Here is a 20,801-nt window from a genome sequence, read left to right on the forward strand (position 1 = left end):
CTAATGTCTGAGTCACAGCTGACCTTCTGGGAACTGACCACTCTGCTGTGAGATAGGGCCAATGCACTGAGCCAACAAGAGATGCTGCAACATACCTAACCCATAGCCCTTCCTGCTGTGTGGTCAAACACGCCCCTCATCCTTGCTCTACCTTCCACTCCTCTACTGATAGTGACAGAGCAAGAGCTAGAGCAGAGAGAGCTCTGTGGGGTCTCTGCTCTCCCCACCCCTGCTCTTCCCCCCAGAGAGGCCATCCAGGCCAAGCAGGGGAGGGGGCATGCATCCAAGCTTACACAATGACCACCTTGTCTGGGGGAGACAAAGGCCAGGCTCTGGGTCTTGGCGGCCAACAGCCCGGATGGAATGACGGATCACAGAGTTGCTGAATTTAGAATTTTAAAAAATGTTAGTACCATAATAGCTTAGATTCTTAATCTCTAAAATTCAGAATAATAATGTGTTAGAATCATAGACATGGAGAATCTTCATTTCAAAGAACAAGAATAACAGCACGTTGAAACAGAAAACGTGGGAGAGTTCAGAATCCCACCATTGAGATATGGAATGATTACAGGAACCTCAGACTCTTGACAAACTCAGAACAACCAAGTGTCAGTATCATCCCACGTGGGAAGCCTCGTTTCCCAGAATAATAAAATTTGGTAACCACAGGATCTAAGAAATCAGGGATTGAACTTCGTATAGTGCTGGAAGCAGGAACTCCTGGAATGTTCATTTCCATCACATGGAACCTTCTAATCTTGAATCCCCAGGACCTCAGAAGGACCAAGACGGTTTTACTCACCTGCAGGGGCCCTCCCCCATACCTGCCTGAGCTCCACTTCAGACGTGGGCAAAGGTGCATCAGAATCAGCTGGAGAGCTGAAAACATGCCCATGGCCACGCCAACCCTGGATCTACTGAATCAGAATGTCCAACACCAAACTAAAAAAAAAAAAAAATCCCCAGGTGATTCTACTGTGAAGCCCCAGTTGAGAAGCACTGATCTGGTAAACCTCACCACCTTATCACAGACAGGGAAACAGAGAATGCAAGTAGCTGGCCCAGAACATACAGCAGTGGTCTCTAGCCTCTACACCAAGGTCAGGCCCCTCAGGCCGTGCTCTACCTCCACCTGGACCTTTTGGGCTCCAGGGACCCTGTGCCCAACTCTCTGTGTCTGCCGTAGAGTCCCCCTGCTCCAGGGGCATCCCCAGTGGTCTTGGGGACCAAGCAGGCCAGGACAGAAACTGCTAGGCTCACAAAGCCAGCCCCTCCCTTCCCCCTGCCCTCATGCTTGAAGTCCTCCAGGTGGTTTCCAGGGGGGCTGGAGGAGTACTGTGGAGGTCGTCAAGGTCAATCGCCAGCCTCCAGGGAGGCCTGTAATGAAGGAAGGTCCCAGGAATGGGGAGTCAGAGGCCAGGAGTCCCTGCTGCATTAGCATGCCGAGTGGCCGTAGATAAGTTACTTGACCTCTCTAAGTGAAAATGGTCTCAAGGCAGAGGCTGGACAGAGAACCTCTGGGAATCCTTTCTGCCTCTGCCTCTGCCTCTTGACCTCACCCAACATGGCCACACATTTAAGGGAATGCGAGCCCTCTGCAGCCTTAGCCAGATTGTTCTCAATCAATTGGGAAGTTCTTTATTTTGTTTGACCTGAAACATTGCAGCTGCAGTGTTAGCCCTTTGCCCTCCTGCATGAAGATGGAGCCTATCTGGGCACAAATGCCCTTTATTTGCTCAGAGGAAATCCCCAGTCCTCTTGTACCTCAGCTGAGGGTGCCCCTCTCCCCGGTCCCTGTAGCAGGTCTGGCTGGCCTTGCAGATTCCTGTGGGAGCTGAACTCCCAAACAAATGATGGGGGTGGCACTCCTCAGAGCCCGCCAGAGCAGCAGAGGCTCACAGCTTCTGCCTGATTGCAGTTTTAATCAGATATGCTCACAGCTCCTAAGCAGTCTAGCAGGGCAGGGGTCCTGCTGGGCCAGAGTGTTTCCTCCAACGAGATGGGAGATTTCCAGCCAAGAACCCCTAACAGGCTATGGAAAGAAAACCCAAAAGGCAGTCTCAAGGAATGGGGAAGTGGGAACCCAGACGGTCCTTAGACCTGTGTTTCCCAAATTTTAACATGCCCACGAATCACCTGGGAGCTTGTGAAAATGCCAATTCAGGTTCAGCAGGTCTGGGATGGGGCCCAAGGTCCTGCATTTCTGATAAGCTCCGGATGCTGCTGCTGGTCTGCAGACCACACTTTGAGAAGCAAGCCTTTAGATGTTCATAAATAAAAATTTTTTATTCCTAAGAACCCTTTTCTTTTGTCTGGCTTGGTTTGCAATTCATTTCCAGCTCTGTTAGCTCACGAGATCCACAAAGCAGCCCTGAGGGGCAGACAGGATGCATATCACTGGGTTCATGGCACAGAAGGGGAAACTGAGGTGTAGCAAGGGCAAGGGGCTTGTTCAAGGTCACCCACCTGGCTACAGTGCCTCCTCTAAACTCTTCCTCCGTGGCTGGTCAGAACCACACACACCTTGGCAATGAGTGGCCTGACACAGCAACTCCCTATCCTGCCTTCCACTCAACTGTGTGGGCCTGGAGGCAGAGGCCAGACAGCTCCTGTGCCCTGAGGCTTCCTGAGGGTCCCCGGGGGGCCCTCACTGAACTGTGCTGGCTACTGATCTGGCTCTCAGTGGCCTCGGTTGGTGGACCAGAGGGTTAGGAATCAGCCAGGCTATACAGCCAGGCTTGCTGGGCTTAAATCCTCGCCCTGCCCTTGGCTCCTGTGTGACACTGGGAGAACTGACATCTCTGAGGACGTGGATGATGAGCCAGGACTCAGCTTGGTCTCTGGCACACGGAGGTTGCTCAGCCAACATTCACTCCCTGCCTTCCTTTCCTTTCCCACCTCCCAGCTGAGTCTTGTTTATTTCTCCCTTCCTCCCTCACAGACTCTAAAGCAAGAATGCTTGGGATTTGATCTGAGCTGTGTGACCCTGAGCAAGTCACATACTGTCTCTGTGCCTCAGTTTCCTCCTCTGTACAATGGGGATAATAAGAGCCTACAGAAGGCTGGTGTGAGGATTAAATGAGTCAATATGTGTAAAGTGCTTAGAGGAGAGCCTGGGACATAGAGAACTCTCCCTGTAAGTGTCAGCTACCGTACTGTTAATACCATCTCCATATGATGGCCCGGCTCTGCGGCAGGTGCCATGGCAGATGCTGGGGGCACAGTATCGAAGCAGCACTTTCATGCACCAGGCACTGTGCTAGTGATTTCATGGACTTCCTGCCCACTCCCCCCACCCTGACCCTGCCCCAGATCATAGTCAAAAGAGAAGACAAAGACACTAAGCTGGTTGTGCGAGGGTCCTTTGGGAACACACAGGAGGGAGGGACCGGCGAATGGGAGGGTTCAGAAGGCCTGTGGGGGGAGGAGACCACGGCCCTGTTTAAGCTTCACACTCTCCACCAAGGAGCAGGGCAGCAGGCGGGTGGTGGAGGGGAGTTTGGGCTCGTGTTTGCTTTTACCCCTTGTTATCGTGCTTGAGGACACGCCTCTCCTTAACCTGTGGGATGAGAGACACTCACCTCCCACACGAAGTGCAGATGCAAGGCGGAGAGGAAGCTCCCGCAGCCTGATTTCTGCCTGGGCCAGAGCACAGCAGATGCACAGCGTGTCCTGGTGGACGGGGCTGTTCTCAAGGATAGAGAAGACAGTGGAAAAGGCTGGGTCCTGCGATCAGACAGACTTGGCCTGATCCTAATCAACTGTGGAACCAAGGGCAAGTTGCTTAACCTCTCCATGACACTTCGTTACAGATGGACCGCAGACACGCCCAGGCTAGAGTGAGCATTCTATGAGATAATGAGATGGAGGCGCTTTGCAGGCCAGGCATGGCGGGGGGGGCGCGTTTCTCCAGGCTCCCCACCCCGCTCCATGGGCATAACTTCCCTGTATCTGCTGCCTGATTTCTCTGCAGCCCAAACCTTAGATGTGGGGCAGGGGTGAGAGGAAGGAAGCCCAGATCTTAAAGGCAGGCCAGGTCGATGGTACCGAGTCGTGGAACCCAGAGACTGAGCCACCTCTCACCCCAGACAAGCCATGGGGTACAGGCTCCATCCTGAGGGGCCACCCAGATGTGGTGGGAAGGGAAACTGCGGCCATCAAGGTGTGCCTCCAAGACCCCCCAGCAGATGAGGGCAGGAGCCACGGCAACCTCTGGGCTCACACCCACCCTAGAAGCCCACTTGCTCACCTCTAATCAATTCAGCACACATCTTGGGAGCGCCTGCTGTATTCAGGGCCTGTGCTCAGCTGCTCACTGGGCAGTGGGGCAAACAGTACAACTTTATAGTTTTCAAAATGGGTTTGCCTGTCCCATTGTTTCTGGATCTCACAGAAGCCCTGATTGATGGGCTTAACGGCTGACCCTATTTCATGCACTCAGGGGGTGTGAAGGCTCAGAGGCAGGGTCAATTTGGCCAAAGTTGAACAACTACTGAGCCATAGGCTTGGGATAAGAGCTCAAGGCTTTTGACCCCAAAGCCCATGACCTCTTGCCAGCCAAGCAGACGCAGACCCTACCTGGGGTAGGCACCCAGGAAGTGGAGAGATGGTTGTGCGAGGATCGGCCCCAGGCTAGGCAGGGCTCAGCAAGGCAGGGTAGGAGCCAGGCGGGGGGCACAGGAGGCCGCTCCACGGGAGAGGGCACATTTGGGCTGAGCTTGGAGGAAAAGATGGAGAAACGAGAGTGAACTACCAGCCGAGGGCACAGCACAGGCAAAGCCCTGGGGTGTGAGAGTCTCAGCAGAACTCAAACGGCAAATAGCCAAGACCACCTCCTGGGGCCCAGGCTGAGGCCACACTCCAGGACCAGGGCAGGGCACAGAGCCATACAATGAGCAGGTATCACCTGTCGTCCGGGGACAAGGTGGGGAGGCAGGACATGTGAGAAGCCATCAAAGGCCTTAGAATCAGGTCCTGGGATAGGGGTGCAGATCATGGAAAGTGGAGCTCCAGAAGAGAGCTGGTGGGCCTGGAATGGCTGCGGAAGGCATCTCCAGGGAGATGAGTTCAAGCTGGGCTCTGAAAGGGGGGTGGGAAAAAGAGGTTAGTGAAAGGCACTGCAGGCTGGGGGGACGGCATGAGCTGAGGCACAGAAGCTGGAGGGCCCCGGGTGCACGGTGCACCTGAGTGTGTGGTTAAGTGGCCTGGCCGGGGTGGGGCGGGGAAAAGAAAAAAGAGGCTTCAGGGCCCGTGGCATCCCAGGCTGCCTCTCACCCACCTCACATCAAACCCATAAAGCCAGGCTCGTGAGCCTCCCTTTATAAATGAGGGCAGATAAGGCTCATGGAGGCCCAGCAACCTAGCGAGAAATACTAACAAGAGCTGCCATTGACTGAGCGCTTGTGGGATGCCAAGTACAGTATCAGCTGCTTTGCCCACACATTTCCCACAAATACGCAAGAAGTGGGTGAGCCCATTTCACAGATGCCTGGGTGATCTTGTGCAACATACACAAAGATACAGCTGGGGAAGGGCAGAAGTGAGCTCTGAGCCCAGCTCACTGAGACTCGGGAGGTTGGTCCCTTTGAGCTTGGAGGAAAGGGGAAATCAAAGAAGGCTGCCTGGAGGAGGTGACACCTGAGAGCTACTCAGCACAAGGATGCAATTGCTCTGCTCCAGCCCTCCATCCACTAGGCCTTGCAGGTGGCTAAAGGACCAGGGACAGGTTCTGGCTCCCAGGCTCTGCCAATATCCCTGTCCCTCAGAGACCAGAGACAGATGATTCAGAAGGTGAAGCCAACTGACATGGCGAGATTCCTGGGGACCCTGAGTCACCACCTGTGGTCCATTTAAAAGAAGAACTGGCAGCTGAGGATGTGAAACTGGCCCTCTCAGACTCTTTCTTGCCAGGCTTGGGGCAGCAGGAAGGATGTAAAAGTGACTGCCACACGAGCCCCCACACCCTGTCCCTCCATCCTCCCAACAGCTGCTCCCACTTGTCTCTGCCAGGGCAAGCACTTGGCGGGTCCATCCCTCTGCCTGGCCAGAGGGGAGCTGACAGCCCACAGGTGGCACTTGACACCTTCCAGCCATGGCCCATCGTCCCTCCTCCCAAAGCACCCACCCTGGGTAGAGTGGAGCCTCCAGGACCCAGGTCCTAACTTCTCATCCCTCAAGCCAACCTACATGACCCAAAGTCATCAGAGCCTGTCCCAGCCCCCATCCCAAGGCTCCTGAGAAAGCCCAGCCTCATCACATGGCCTTCCTGCAGCCCACCCCAGAGGCAGCCCATCCTGTGGGATGAGGGTGGGATGGGGGGATCAGAGCCCTCTCGGATGACCCCACAATCCTGAAACGTTTTCTTAGACCTCTAGAACTTCTCAAACCAGTTTGGAACAGCTGAGCTGAGGCATAACAATAATGATGGTCAAACTGGGGGTTGAATGCAGGCGGGTTGGCTTAAGGGCTATGCTTGGAACCACCATGCCACAAAGTGAGGGCCTCGGAAGGGGAGGGAGGAAAGACCGAGGTCACAACATAGGGTTTGGGGGGACCACCCCAAAACCAGCACCGACACCAACTAGCAGGCACTACATCATCCCCATCAACACCTGTCCCAGCTAATATCCTCCAAGCGCTCACGACATCCCAGGTTCTGTGCTGAGCACTGGAATATCAGAGCCCAGACCCCAAGATTCGGAGCAAGCCCCTGCAATGATACTTGTTACATACAATGCAGGCCACCTGCCCTGGGCCCAGTCCTTCCTCACTGGAATCGTAAAATGACACTGTTTGTCCTCCCCTCCTTCCTTCTCTCCCCCTCCCACCCTTCCTTTCTTCCTTTCTTTTCCCTCTCTCCTTCCCTTCCTCCCACTATTAATCTTTCATAACTTGTAGTCCTGGCCAGAGCCGTGAGAAAATCTCAGTTTCCCCATCAGTATATGGATGTCTCTGAACTAATCAATGGTCCCTGCCCAGAGGTTCTGCACAGGAAATCCTGCATACCCTCAGTCCCTCTCTGCCTGTCCCCTCCCCAGGCTCAGCCACTGTGGCCCCATAGGAAACCCAGGCCTGCAGGGAGGTCAGGGCCACAACAAGGGGTTGGAAACCCCAGGCAGAGGCCAGACATGGGCTGAGGGCCATGGCCCTCCCCGCCCCCTTTGGACACCCCACAGGGACCAGCCTGCTCTGGCCTGGGTAGAGGTGCAAGAGCTGGGGTCCAGGGGCTGCAGAGACTGGGATGGAGACAGGGGGGACCTGGGCCAGCCTTCACTTTCCCCCTGCCTCCTGCCCCTCCCCCAGCAAGACCCTGAAACTATTCACATCCCACCTCTAAGGTTTCAGCTGTTCTAGGACTGGATTCTCTCACTGCTCTATTTTTCTTCTTCTTTTGCAATCTCCAAGAAACCCGAGCTGCCAGATGGGTGGGGGCGATGATTGTTTTCCGTCTGACATCTGGATTTCATTAGCAGCCCTGGGCATGCTGACTCAGGAATGGCAGCTCCCCTGGGCTCAGACCTTCCCCAGACCCCTCACAGTGCCCGGTCCTTAGCTGGACACAGGAGACACAGGTGATGACACCCCTCAGACCTCCCTCAAAGGGGCAACCAGCCCCCCAAGAATATCTTGGGAGTGGTGGAGGCTGAGGGCTTAGAGAATTCCTGCTCCCAGCTCAGCGCCTGATGGATGGCTGCCAGCTGGGTGTGGCTGGGCCTGAGCACCATGAAGGGTGACAAAGGGCTTAGGGAAAGTGTTCCCCATCCGTACCCCAGTCTCCATCCCTAAAGGGATACTGAGTGGGCCATCAAGGCAGGGAGCCCTGCACTGGCCCCAAATAGCAGACATGTTTTAGAGATGAGGAATGGTGGCCCAGAGAGGTTAAGTGACTTATCCAAGGTTGCACAGCTGGTAAATAGTAGAGCTGGAACTTGAACTCTGGTTTTGGGGTTATAAACTTGAAGCTGTTTCCTTTGACCTTAACAAGATGTCCCTTCACTAACATCAGGGTCCTTACTGTTGTCATATGGACCCTCAACCCTGTCTGAGCTTCAGAGAAAGGTAGTATGTGGGGTTTTCACGTTCTATCATCCATCAGAGAGGCCTGCAATGGTCACCTGACCCAAAGCAGGCCCAGACACTCTTCAAGGCCACATTAAGACACTTGTGGGCCCCCTCCTCCATAAAAAGTGATTAAAAATTCTATTTTATGACTGTGTTGGTACAAAAATAACTATTACCCAGGCTGGATTCATTATTATATACTCATTATTATTACTTTCATTTTTTTCTTCTGGTTTTAAAATAAATGAAAATCACAACATTTTTGTGGGCCCCTGAAAGAACAGTGGGCCCTCAGCGTGCCTGCTGTCTCTCCCAGAGAAGTCAGCCTGGCACTCTAGGTCAAAGCACTCATATTCGGCAGAGCACTCCTTGCCATGTCATAGCTGCTTCTTTTCTTACTGATGTGTGCTTATCGTCTGACTTCGCCCACTGGAACATAAGCTCCAAGAGAGTGGGAAGCTTTCCCGGTCTGTTCACAGTGGCATCCTCAAGTGCCTACTACGTGCTTGGCACATAGTAGTGTTCAATAAATGTTTGCTGAATGATTAGATGAAGAGGAGTCTATCTTCTCAGGCAGGTGTATTTTTATACCAGGTAGTGGCACCCCACTGGCCCAGGTGGCCACTTCAGCGATCTGGTAGCCCTCCCTGACACTTTACCCCTCTCCCCCTCACCTGCCTGGTCACCATGCCCCACAGATGCTACTTTCTCATCATGTCTGGAATTTGTCCCTTCAGCTCCAACCTCTGCTTGCCCTTGTCTTATATCTGGTCTTATCATCTATCCACGTTCCTAGACTGGTTTCGTCTGCACTCTTGCCTCTTCCAGCCGGGCCTCCCAACTGCCACCAGTATGATCTTTCAAAATGCCAATCCGAGCATGTCACCTAAAAGCCTTGGATGGCTTCTTCTTGCCCTCCAGATAAAGTTCAGGTTTGTGCAGCCTGGCACACAGGTCTTTCACCACCTGCTGTAGCCACATCTCCCACCCCTCCCCTCAGGCACCCAGAGCGCTAGCCTTTGCCAAGGGCTCGGGGTTCCCGGAAGGCAAATTCCCACTATTTACACGCTTGCTTGGAAACCTTCCCTGCTCCAGACTCAGACGCCTCCTCTCTTTGGTCTCCCATGAACCCCCAGGCAGAGCTGGTATCTCACTGCAAACCTTAACCGCGGCCCTGGTCACCCTAAATGGTCAACAGCGTTTCTGTTGTCCACTCTGTTCCACTGAGGACGAAGGTAGAGCTTTATCCAGCACAGGCCTGACACACAGTAGGAGCTCAGGACAGGCTGGGCAATTGTACTGAGTGCTGGGCCCAGCTCTGTCCTGGTAGATTGCGTGTGCTGGGCACGGATGTGGCAGTGAACCAAGGTCCCACCACAAACACACATACCCATGCAGGCAAGCGCAGCTGACGCGGAACAGGTCCTGCCACATCAGTGTGCAGAAGCCAACATGAGACACACAGGTGACACTGCAGGCAGGCCTAACAGAGAGCACCCATGACGTCCCTACAGCCACCTGGGATTTCTGCAATCACCAGAGCTGGCAGCCTCAGCCACCCGTGGCCTCCTTGACTGCCCTGGGGTAACAGAAACCCTGGGGCTGGACCAGCGGTCGACTCTAACAAGACACAATGACTTGGCCAGACCAGGCCTGATATGGCTTTTGCCCACATTGTCTTTGTCCCTCTTTATTTCCAGCAACCCATTTTCTAAAGAACCCTTTCTGAGAATGATGGTGGAGATCAAAGTCTGGACGCTAAAGCTGATGGTAGAATCTAATTTAAAAAGCATGGGCTCTGGAATCAGGAAGGCCTGAGTTCTGATTCCAGCTTTGCTGTTCATTAGCTGTGTGACCTTAGGCAAGCCACCCAACTTCTCTGGGCCTCGGTTTTATCATCTGGCAATTGACCTGATAGAGTTTTTGAGACAATTAAATGAGCTAATGCATATTACACGCTAAGCTCAGTGGTAAACTCAGTGCTGAGAGACTATTATTATTGTTGTTCATATTATTGCTGCCCTTGAATTGACACCTGGCACACTGTGTGGGGACAGCAACAGGGACAGATTTGTCAAGAGCTGAATGGTAGACATTCTTGAGTCCCGGTCTTCTTGGGCCAGTGCTGATGTTGGTTGGAGAAAGACCCTGGCCCAGGCACAGCCTCACCAACACTGGGAACTTGTCTCCAGCACTTTCTGCCTCTGCTTTTGGGGCTACCCCTCTTCCTGTAGTGCCCAATCCCCTTGCACTGCACCTGGTACCTATGAGAAGGGTCATCACTCCGATGAGCTGAACTCTGGACACCTCTCCCCACCCTTAAGATCAGAAAAGAATCAATTAACAGGTTACCAACTTCTGGTTCCTATATCCCACTACCCAGGTTGTTGGCAGTGAATGCTTTAACCACATTTTCACTGCTACCTTCTTCAGAGCCTGGGGCTCCATGGGCAGCTTCAGGACCCAGGCAGGGCTGGCCTAGTGTTCTGCACATTCCACCCCCAGTTAGACCATTTAAGATTTTAAAAGCATTAGACCATTTAAAAGTCATTCCACAAAAAGGAGAGGAGAGAGAGGAGTAGAAAAGTTATTCAAAGAAATAATGGCTGAAAACGTCCCAAATCTGATTTAAAATTTTAATCAACGCATCCAATCAGCTCAATAGACGCCAAGAATGATAAAGATGAAGAGGTCCAAAAATGGACACATCATAGTAAAACTGCTGAAAGCCAAAACAAGGAGAAAATCTTGAAAGCAGCAAGAGAAAAATGGCATGTCATCTACGATGGATTTCCAATAATATTAACTGGCTTCTCATCAGAAACAATGGAGAACAGAGGGCAGTGGGATAACATATTTAATGTGCTCAAATTTAAAAATATCTGTCAGCCAAGAATTTTATACCCAACAAAGAAATCTTTAAAAAATGAAAGTGAGATAAAGACATTCTCAGGTAAATAAACAAAAACAGAGAATTCACCGCTAGCACACCAATCTTTCAAGAAATACTAAAGGAACTTCTTCAGGCTGAAAGTAAGGGACCTCAGAGAGTAATGTAAATACACATGAAAAAAGCAAGGAGCACTGATAAGGTGGTTATGTAATTGTAAAAGACAGTATAAGTGCAGATTTCTTTTCTTCTCTTAGCTGATTCAAAAAGCAATTTATAGGGCTTCCCTGGTGGCGCAGTGGTTGAGAGTCCGCCTGCCGACGCAGGGGACACGGGTTTGTGCCCCGGTCCGGGAGGATCCCACATGCCGTGGAGCGGCTGGGCCTGTGAGCCATGGCCGCTGAGCCTGCGCGTCCGGAGCCTGTGCTCCGCAGCGGGAGAGGCCACAGCAGTGAGAGGCCCGCGTACCGCAAAAAAAAAAAAAAAAAAAGCAATTTATAAAACAATATGTATATAATTGTCTTATTTGTCCTGTAACATAGAAATGTAGTACATTTGCCAATAATAGCACAAAGGAGGTGGGTAGGAGAAAATCTGTCTTGGGCTAAGGAAAGAGCACCAAGTGGTAACTTGAATCCGCAGGAACAAATGATAAGAATTGGAAATGGGAAATAAGAAGGCTAATCTGACATAAGCTATGGATATATAATTGCTCTCATTTCTTCTCTCAGCTTCTCTAAAACACATAAAGTTAACTAAAGTAATAATTATAACAAGTATTGTTGAATTTGTAACATACATAGATGTAATATGTAAACAATAATGCCACAAGAACAAGGAAAAAAGTATAGAGCTACAAAGGAGTTACATTTCTATATTGTAGTTAAGTAACATTTCTCACTGGAGTTAAGTCAGTATAAATCTAAAGCACATTCTGATGAGTTAACAGGTATAAGATAAGTCCTGGAGCAACCATTAAGGAAATAGCTTTTAAAAATGGAGAGGGCTTCCCTGGCGGCGCAGTGGTTGAGAGTCCGCCTGCCAATGCAGGGGACACGGGTTCGTGCCCTGGTCCGGGAAGATCCCACATGCCGCGGAGAGGCTGGGCCCGTGAGCCATGGCCACTGAGCCTGCACGTCCGGAGCCTGTGCTCCGCAACGGGAGAGGCCGCAACAGTGAGAGGCCCGCGTACCGCAAAAAAAAATGGAGAAATGCCCTGTGATAAATGAAAATGAAAATACAACATACCAAACTTATGGGATGCAGCTCAGAGGAAAATTTATAGCTATAAACACCCACATTTAATTAAAAAAAAAATGATGTACAATCAGTGTCCTAACCTTCCACCTCAAGAAGCTAGAAAAAGAAGAGCAAACTAAACATAAAGCAAGCTAAAGAAAGGAAATAATAAAGATTAGAGTGAAGAATTGAAAGCAGGACTCAAAGAGATATTTGAACACCCATGTTCATAGCGGCATTATTCACAATAGCCAAAAGGTAGAAACAATCCAGTTGTCCATTGATGAATAAATGGATAAACAAAATGAGGCATACACACACACACACAGATACACACACACAATGGAATATTATTTAGCCTTCAACAAGGAAGGAAATTCTGACACATGCTATAACATGAGTGAACCTTGAGGACATTATGCTAAGTGAAATAAGCTAGTCACAAAAGGATAAATACTGTATGATTCCATTTATATGAGGGACCTAGAGTAGTGAAATTCTTAGAGACAGAAAGTATAATAACAGTTGCCAGGGGTTGGGGGAGGGAAGGGGAGGGAATTATTGCTTAATGGGTACAGAGTTTCAGTTTTGCAATCTAAAAAGAGTTCTGGGGACGGACGATGGGGACGGTTGCACAACAATGTGAGTGTACTTAATGCCACTGAACTGTGTACATTGAAACATGGTTAAAATAGTAAATTTTATGTTATATGTATATTGCCACAATTTTTCGAAAGGTTAGAGTAGAAAGTAAGGAAATAAGAATAGAAAAACAGTAGAGGAAATCCACTAAACCAAAAGTTGCTTCTTTAAAAAGTTCAACAAAGTTGACAAACCTTTAGCTAGAATGACCAATAGAAAAAAGAGAGAAGGCTCAAATTATAAGAATCAGAAGTGAAAGAGGGGGACATTATAAAACAAAATGAAAAGGATTATAAGGGAATATGATGAAAACTGTATGCCAATAAATTAGATAATTTAGATGAAATGGACAAATTCTAGAAATACACAGGCTACAGAAACTGACACAAGAAGAAATAGAAAATCAGAATAGACCCATAACAAATAAAGAGATTCAATTAGTAATAAAAAACATCTACTCACAAAAGAAAGCCCAAGCTCAGATGGCTTCACAGGTGAATTCCACCAACCATTTAAAGAAGAATTTATATTAATTCTCCACAAACTCTTCCAGAAAATAAAACAGGATGGAATACTTCCCGAATCATGGAACTGAAAAATGTTATTACATGGATGAACCTTGAAAACAATACGCTAAGTGAAAGAATCCGGTGACAAAAGACCACATATTATATGAATCTATTTATATGAAATGTCCAGAATAGGGAAATCTACAGAGACTGAAAGTAGATTAGTGGATGTTAGGAGATGGGGGTTCAGAGGGTGATAGCTAAAGAGTATGAGGTTTCTTTTTGAGGTGACAAAAATGCTCTTTAATTGATTGTGGTGACGGTGGCACGGCTGTGTGAATATGCGAAGAGTCATCAACTTGTGTATTGTAAATGGCTGAATTATAACTCATTAAAGCTGTTACCAAAAATAAGCATTTCACCTTTAAATGTTATAAACGCTGAGCTCTTACATAATAGTTCATTTGAAACAAAGATTTCCACCTGTTCCTTCATTCCGGAAGACTTGTACTAAGCACCTGCCGTACTGTACGGTACCTGGGCTGGCAGAGATGAATCGAGCCCAGCACATGCCCCTGGGGCCTGTGGGCATATTCCAGCCTCTGCTAAAATACTTACCTAAGTATGTGCACTCTGCACTGTGATGCAAGGGAGATAGAATAATGCTGGCCAACAGTTATTGAGGGCTTCCTGTGTGCCAGGCATCGTGCTAAGCACTTTCCATGCACTACTTCACCGCGTCCTCACGGCAGCCTGCTGTGTTCATGCTCTCACTACCCTCGTTTTACGGATGGTGACCCTCACGAAGAGTGAAGGGAGATCCTTGGGTCTGCAGGAATCCCGGATAGAACCAAGTCTGAGATGAGGCCAGAAGAGGGGCTCTACCAACTCAAGGGACAAACAAGCTCCACAGGCCATGGAAGTCTCAGCGTGGAGCTGTGTGGATGCTCAAGGAAACAAAGAGCACAGAGGCCCCAGGACCAGGGCTCTGCCCTCTCCTCAGCACGTCACCTTTCTGAGGCTCTGTTTCTCCAACTGTAAAATGGGGTGTTACTCCTACTTCGGCCACAGGGTTAAGAGCCCTGCACAAGATAAGCGAACACGCTGTGTAACCCATATAAAGGAAGGACCGTGGTTGGCACAGCGCTAGAAAGTGAGAGGCACCTAGGAGACGGACCCTCCTACCCCTCACATTGGGAAGAGCTCTGGCCCCGTCTGGGAGAGCGCAGCGCGTGCGCAAATACACACACACCTTCGCCATCCCTCCACCTCTGACTCGTCATCTGTTGCCTTTGGATACTGGTCACCCTTGTCCCATCAACCTGCCAGCCCCACTCAAGCCCCTCTCCTCCTGGAAGCTTTCCCAGGCTGTCTGCCCAGCACGAGCACACCTCCTCAGAGCCCCTGAGAGCCCCTGCTTATGTCTGAGCGTCACCTGCCTGTGGGGTTGAAATCTCCACTCCTCCACTGACTGGCTTGATGGTCCAGTGTGAGACCTTCACTCACACAAAGCATCCCGCAACAGGAGGCTATTAAAAGCACTTAGCACACCAGGCAGAAGTGAGCGCTGAATGAAATGCTTGGAGAGCACTTAGCACACTGCCTGTCTCCTCCTTAAACCTGGTGGAGCTCTGCTGTGCCCTGTAGGCAGACTGCCTGAGAGCTGACAAACCCTGTGCTGGCGGCTCAGCGGGGGAAGGCTCACTGGGTGGGCCATGGGCACATCTCTGAGCGCCAACCAGATCCTCACCCTCTGCCAGGATCTCCTCATGCAAAGGGCCCCTTGCTTACTGTGTACACTGAGGGCAGACAGGGCACAGGGGAGTGCGGATCTGGAGGGCAGCCCATCAGTGGGTCCGGCGTGGGTGGGCCTCTCTTGGCCAGGGCTGGGGGAAGGGCTGAGGTCACCGGCTGAATCACCGGGGATCTTACTAGAACACAGTTCTGGGCTGGGCCTGAGATTCTGCATTTCTAACAAGCTCTGGGGTGATACTGATGCAGCTGTGGCCGGCCGTACTTGAAGCAGCCAGGACCTGAGGCATGGCACGGTCATTTCTGAGAAGAGCGGTGATTGGCAATCGCACCTCGACCTCCCGCCGGTCCTGGAGGGACCCAGCCCTGCCCAGCCACACCCTCGGCTGCCAACATCTGGAGGGCAAGACTACACGGATTTTCTGAGTTTCCAGGATTCCATTTCCATTACACGTACAAAATAAAAGTAGTACCACGTTCTAAAAACAGTGGAAAGTATGAAAAAACAATAGGGAGAAAAAAATCACTGATAATCTCGTATGGTGTTTAACACAACTCTTAACCTCTCTCTCCCCAGGATTCCAAAGCCATGTCGGTCAGAGAGTCAGGGTCGCCTGGTGAGTGGGGTCTGCCCCCCGGACCCCCACCCTGTCGTGGCAAAGCACCGGGTGAGAGACGGGGCTGCTCCTGAAGCCTCGGTCTCCCAACCCCCTTCCCACCCCAAGGGAGCGACACCCAGCCCACGGTGCCCGAGGCCTTCACCTAGACCTATCCCGGGGACACAGGGCGTGGGCAGGGTGCCCCCTCCCCCTCACGGGAGCAGGCTGCAGAGGAGGTAGAGGCGGGGGCCTGGGGGAGGGGGGCGCACATCTGGATCCCTGGCCCAGAGCCCACATTCCTTCCCTGTGAGCGGGCGGCGACGGGCTCTCGGGAGAGCTGTGAAGATGCTGCCTGCCCCCTCCTGCCCCACGGTAACAGGACCCACCTCGGCAGGATGACTGGGGGGACTCGAAGGCCCAGAACCTCATTCTGGGGTCCCCCACCCAGATTGCTGACCGGCCAGTGCAGCACCAAGCTGGGGGCTCTGTCCCGTCCATACCAGCCAGCCTGCCTCAGAAAAACCAGAGGGGACAAAAAAGTGGCGACCAGCAGCCACGGGGCCAGGCGCTCGCTGAAGGGGCCCTGGGGGGGACACAGGGCCCACAGGTCAGCAGGGCCCTGAGCCCCACCGGGGCCGGGCTGCCTTACCTGGGGGCAGTCCTTGATGTAGTGTCCTTTGTTGAAGCACAGGTGGCACAGGTAGTTGGGCGGGGGCCGCTTGCTGGGCTTGCGGGTCTCAGAGGTGAGGGTCAGCTCGGAGAAGTGCTCGGTGAGGGAGCTGAGGCCGTCGGCGATGTTGTTGAGGGAGCCGTAGGGCGAGGCGCTCTTGTACACGCTGCTGCTCAGCGCCTGCAGGGGACAGAGGCTGTGAGGGCTCTGGAGGCCTGGCCACTTACGGCGCTGTGGCCTCCTGGGAACCTCCACAGGCCCGTACACACACACGCACACGCACATGCACACACACGAATTCATAGTGACCCTTCAGCCGCCTGAGGGCTCCAGCTTCCTGGAGGCTGCATTCAAGTCCTACCTCTAGTTGTGCATCCAAGGACAAGCCAGTTAGCCACTCGGGGCCTCAGTGGCCCCATCCGGTAAATGGGAATAACGATAGCTACCTCCAAGGGTTTCTATGAGGCTAACATGAGGCCAAGAATGTAAAGCCCTTTATTTCCTGCCGGGCCCTGAGGAAGCACTCAGTATATGGGGATGGTGATAACAATGATCATAGCTCTCTACACACTGCCAGGGGTAAGACGTACGGCACAAAGCAACCTGTTAGAGCTGGGGCTCTGCCACGTCCTAGTGGGGTGACTTGAGACATCAGCTCGCAGCATTGTTTCCATAGCACAGAAGAGGAGACTGAAGTGCAGCATTTTGCCTGGTCTCCTGCAGCCCCAGGCCTGTGCACACTGTGTTCCGGGGAGCCCTCGTCCCGGCCCCGGCCAGCTCTCTGGAAGCCCGGGGAGGAAGTGGCCCACCTCTCTCACCTCTCCCACCTCCAGTTGACAGGAACCAGATGTCTTGCCTGGCTTCAAAGTAGACGCGGCCCAGGCCCCCTCCTGGTGTATACAGCTTCTATTTATAGGAGTCACGGGCTCTGGGCGGCCGGGCACACTGGAATTTAGCAAAGGTGGGGCCTGCGGTGAGGCTGGCAGGGAATGGCCGTGGGCCCCTCTCCTGGGGCCAGGCCAAGGCTGGAAAGAGGCAGCTTCCCCAGGAGGCTGATGACATACCTGGGCACGGGGCTTGGGCACACCTGGCCCCAGCTAAGGTGCCCAAGAACCCCAGCAGTGAACTACAGACCTTGGGGAGACTTGTTGGAGAGACAACACAGCCTTGTTCTTGGGGGTCCCCAGGCTCACAGGGGAGGAGAGCCACCGAGAGGAAGTTGCCTCAGGCTCCCTTACAAAGATGGGGCAGAAGGAGCCCAGGGTAGGGACAGTGCTTTCTGTGTCCCCTCAGTGTGGGAAGGCAGGGAGGTGAGCTGAGAGCTGGCACCAGGGGATCAGACACCCCTCGTCCAACCAGGACAGATCCCACCCCTCACACATGTACGCCTCTGGGGGGTCTGGCACTCCTCCCTAGAGGACACAGCCCTCACTCTTCTTGGCTCCCTGGACGCCCTGCTATGTGACCCTGGGCCAGCCCTTTCCCTCTCTGGGCCTCTGTTCTCTCCCATGTAGGTTTAGACCACAGCCTGGGATCTGGAAGGAAAGACAGAGACACCACATCCAGGGCAGCCAGGCCCAACACACAGTCAGTTTGCAGTGACTGGGCATTGAACTCAAAGGGTCCTAATGACCATTTCTGCTCTACCACTGCCCAGGGCTACTGTGAAAGATCCCACACAAACCTGCATCAAGTCTCAGGGCAACTCTCCAGCTCTTAGAGAGCCCCAGATGGTCCATCCTGAAAGGCAGAGGGTCCCCCATCCCTGGAGGTATGCGAGCCAAGACTGGACAACCTTAAAGGATGTAGGGAAGGTCCCAAAGGAAGTGGGATTAGATGATAATAGTAACATATACTGAGCACTTTAATGTCCCTGGTGCTGGAAACTTTACACGTGTTAAGATAGCTGACGCTCACCACAGCCCTATGAGCCACTGTCCCCATTCTACAGATTCGATGAGTGTGTCCAACCTTGTATTGAATGGCCTGGGACACTTTTAACAAATACAGTTTTCTGGGCCCCACCTCAGACCTACCAAAGCAGCCACCTAGGAATGAGGACCCAAAATCTACTGCATTGTTTCATTGCAGTAAAATATACATTACATAAAACCTACCCTTTTAACAATTTTTAAGTGTGCAGTTCAGTGGCACTAAGTACATTCACACACTTTATCGCACAACCCTCACCAGAGCCCATCTCCAGAAATTTTTCTTTATTCCAAACTGAAACTCTGTCCCTGTTAAACACTAACTCCCCGAAGCCCAAGTCTGCATTTTAAAGCTCCCCTGGGGCAGCTCAGGTACAACCTGTCCAGCCCTACCTGGCCTTGGGAGCACCTGGACTTTCCAGCTATCAAGGTCTCTCCTTAGCTTGTCTCTCGACCTCTCCCCACCAGAACTGGTCTGGGGGAGGGCAGTATCACCCCAGCCTCCCAGAGAAAAGTTCATCCAAACAAGAAACTTGAAGCTCCAAAGGGTGTGACTCACCCTCACGGCTGGGAAATGCAACTTCACAAATAACAACCCTCTTATTTTTTTTCTCTTTTCTTTTCTTTTTTCTGGATAAGATTGAAGCAAGTCCACAGGGATCAGGGCTGTTTCGGCAGCAACTTGTCAAGAGGAAGGGGAAGTTTGGTGGGAGCCAGAAGAGAACTAATTACACCCTGAAAAAACCTCTCCCCCATCTTGTGGCCACACACCCCTGCCCACGGTGGCCCCGTGGGTATCCCTGGGCAGCCAGAGGCCTCCGAGCAGGCTGTCTTCTCCCCAGCAGCTTGACATCCCCCCCCATAGCCTCAGATGGGGCACAGCTTTGCCCCTCAGGAGGGTCACACAGGCAGCTGCGGGTCAGAGAAGCGAGGCCAGAGCTCCCCTCATCGCCGACGAGTGTGCTCCGGCCTGGCCCTCACGGGTGCTCCAGCTCCCTTCCCCCCGCCACCATTCAAGACGACACCACGAAAGGACGAAAGGCGGAACAGTCAACTGACCCAACCTCACTCTCAAGTTACAATGGAGAAACTGAGGCCCAGCGAGGCCCGGGGGCACAGACCAGAGCACACAGCCAGGCCTAAGGGCCAGGAGTCCTGCTTGCCGGCCGGCTGGATGGGCAGGTGGGGCAGCAAGCTGTTTCCTCTCCGAAGCTCCAAGGAGCTCGGGCCATGGAGGTGAAAGGCAAGTTGGTCTCTCGGACATTTCCACGGCCTGTGGGGACTGGCCAGAGCAGAGGCCAGGACACACAGAGCTCCCTCCCTCTGTCTGTGGAGCCGGGGCCCTGGCCTTTTGGGTTTCCCACGTGTAAAATGTAACATGGACCAGGGGAGGAGTGCAAACTTGATGATCTCTGCCAGCCTGCTTCTTCAAGGTCCAGATTCCAGGTACTGAAAGATGCCCCCAGAGCCTGGTCCACAGAAGGCACTTCATCCACGAGGTCATCACCTCTCCCAAGTCCTGCCGTCTGTAGCTGGAGGGCAAGGATGGGCAGGGCTCCCCTTCATCAGTCAGCCCCTAACTCTGCAACAACGAAGCTGCTCCCCTTACTGTCCCACCAGCAACCGCTCTTTTCCCTCCAGGCCTGCACTTGCTGTCCACCCCTGGGATGCCCACTCTGGGTCCAAACCCCTGCAGGACCGGGCTCTTGGCCACGGCTCTAACTCTAGTGGTGTGGCCTTGAACCCACCCCTTCTTCTTTCTCAGGCCTGGGCGCCAAGGGACGGTGTGAAAAGCACAGGTTCAGGTGCTTCTGAGGCCCCACTGGCCACAGAGTCCCCAGCCCCCTCCGGGGGCCTCCTGACCTCCCGGCCATAGCCCTGTGCTGTAGGCTGGGGTGGGGACCACCCTGTGACTCCCCTGCCCTTGCCTGAAGGGACTCTGATGTCTCTCTCTAACCTCTTTACACGGTGATACCTCCTCATCTCTCCACAAGGCTGGACATCCCCCAAGGCAAAGATTCTGCAACCCTCCGTTGCCCCAGAGACCAGACTGTTTCTGGTGTCCCCCTACGCCCATGACTGTCCTGTGTGCAATAATCACAGGCGGGAAGGGAGCTCCCCTTGACAGATGAGGGTATGGACGTTCCAGCGCCTTGAAGGGTTTAGGCCAGGGTCTCTGGGTTCCCACGGCTTAAAGCTGAGGGTGATTTCACCTCAGATGTAGCTGCTCCGGGCAGTGGTTGTGGGCAGCCCCACTAGTGTGTGGCTCTGGGTTATCTGGGCCCAAATCACCAGCCTGGGGGAAGAAACCGCCCCTCCTTCCTCCCTGGGTCAGCGACCCCAGCAGCTAGTAGGAAGCGTGGGATCCTTATGCCACATGTGGGGAACAAAGCATCAGATTCCTGTCCATTGCTGGAACTCCTCCAAGGTTCTGGCTTGGCTGTTGGAGAAAGTTAGTTGGGAAGATACTACAGTTTATTCTCATCCTACTCGTGTTAGATACTT

General features: G+C 52.5%; 1 protein-coding gene across 3 annotated transcripts in view; it reads right to left on the reverse strand.

Moving 5' to 3' along the window:
- Window positions 1–20,801, reverse strand: part of ZCCHC24 (zinc finger CCHC-type containing 24) — a 70,118-nt gene that overhangs the window by 40,820 nt on the left and 8,497 nt on the right. For 2 of the 3 annotated variants that reach the window (XM_089897769.1, XM_022590995.2), the window contains exon 2: window positions 16,345–16,545. In XM_089897769.1, the coding sequence (XP_089753895.1) occupies window positions 16,345–16,545 (201 nt within the window). Of the gene's footprint in view, window positions 1–16,081; window positions 16,204–16,344; window positions 16,546–20,801 lie in introns of all 3 variants that reach the window. The other variant, XM_089897770.1, reaches the window with a different exon arrangement.

This window comes from Delphinapterus leucas, chromosome 16 (genome assembly GCF_059928025.1).
Source record: "Delphinapterus leucas isolate spDelLeu-1000000601 "Yukka" chromosome 16, BTC_Dleu_Yukka2, whole genome shotgun sequence".
Taxonomy (NCBI): Eukaryota; Metazoa; Chordata; class Mammalia; order Artiodactyla; family Monodontidae; genus Delphinapterus; species Delphinapterus leucas.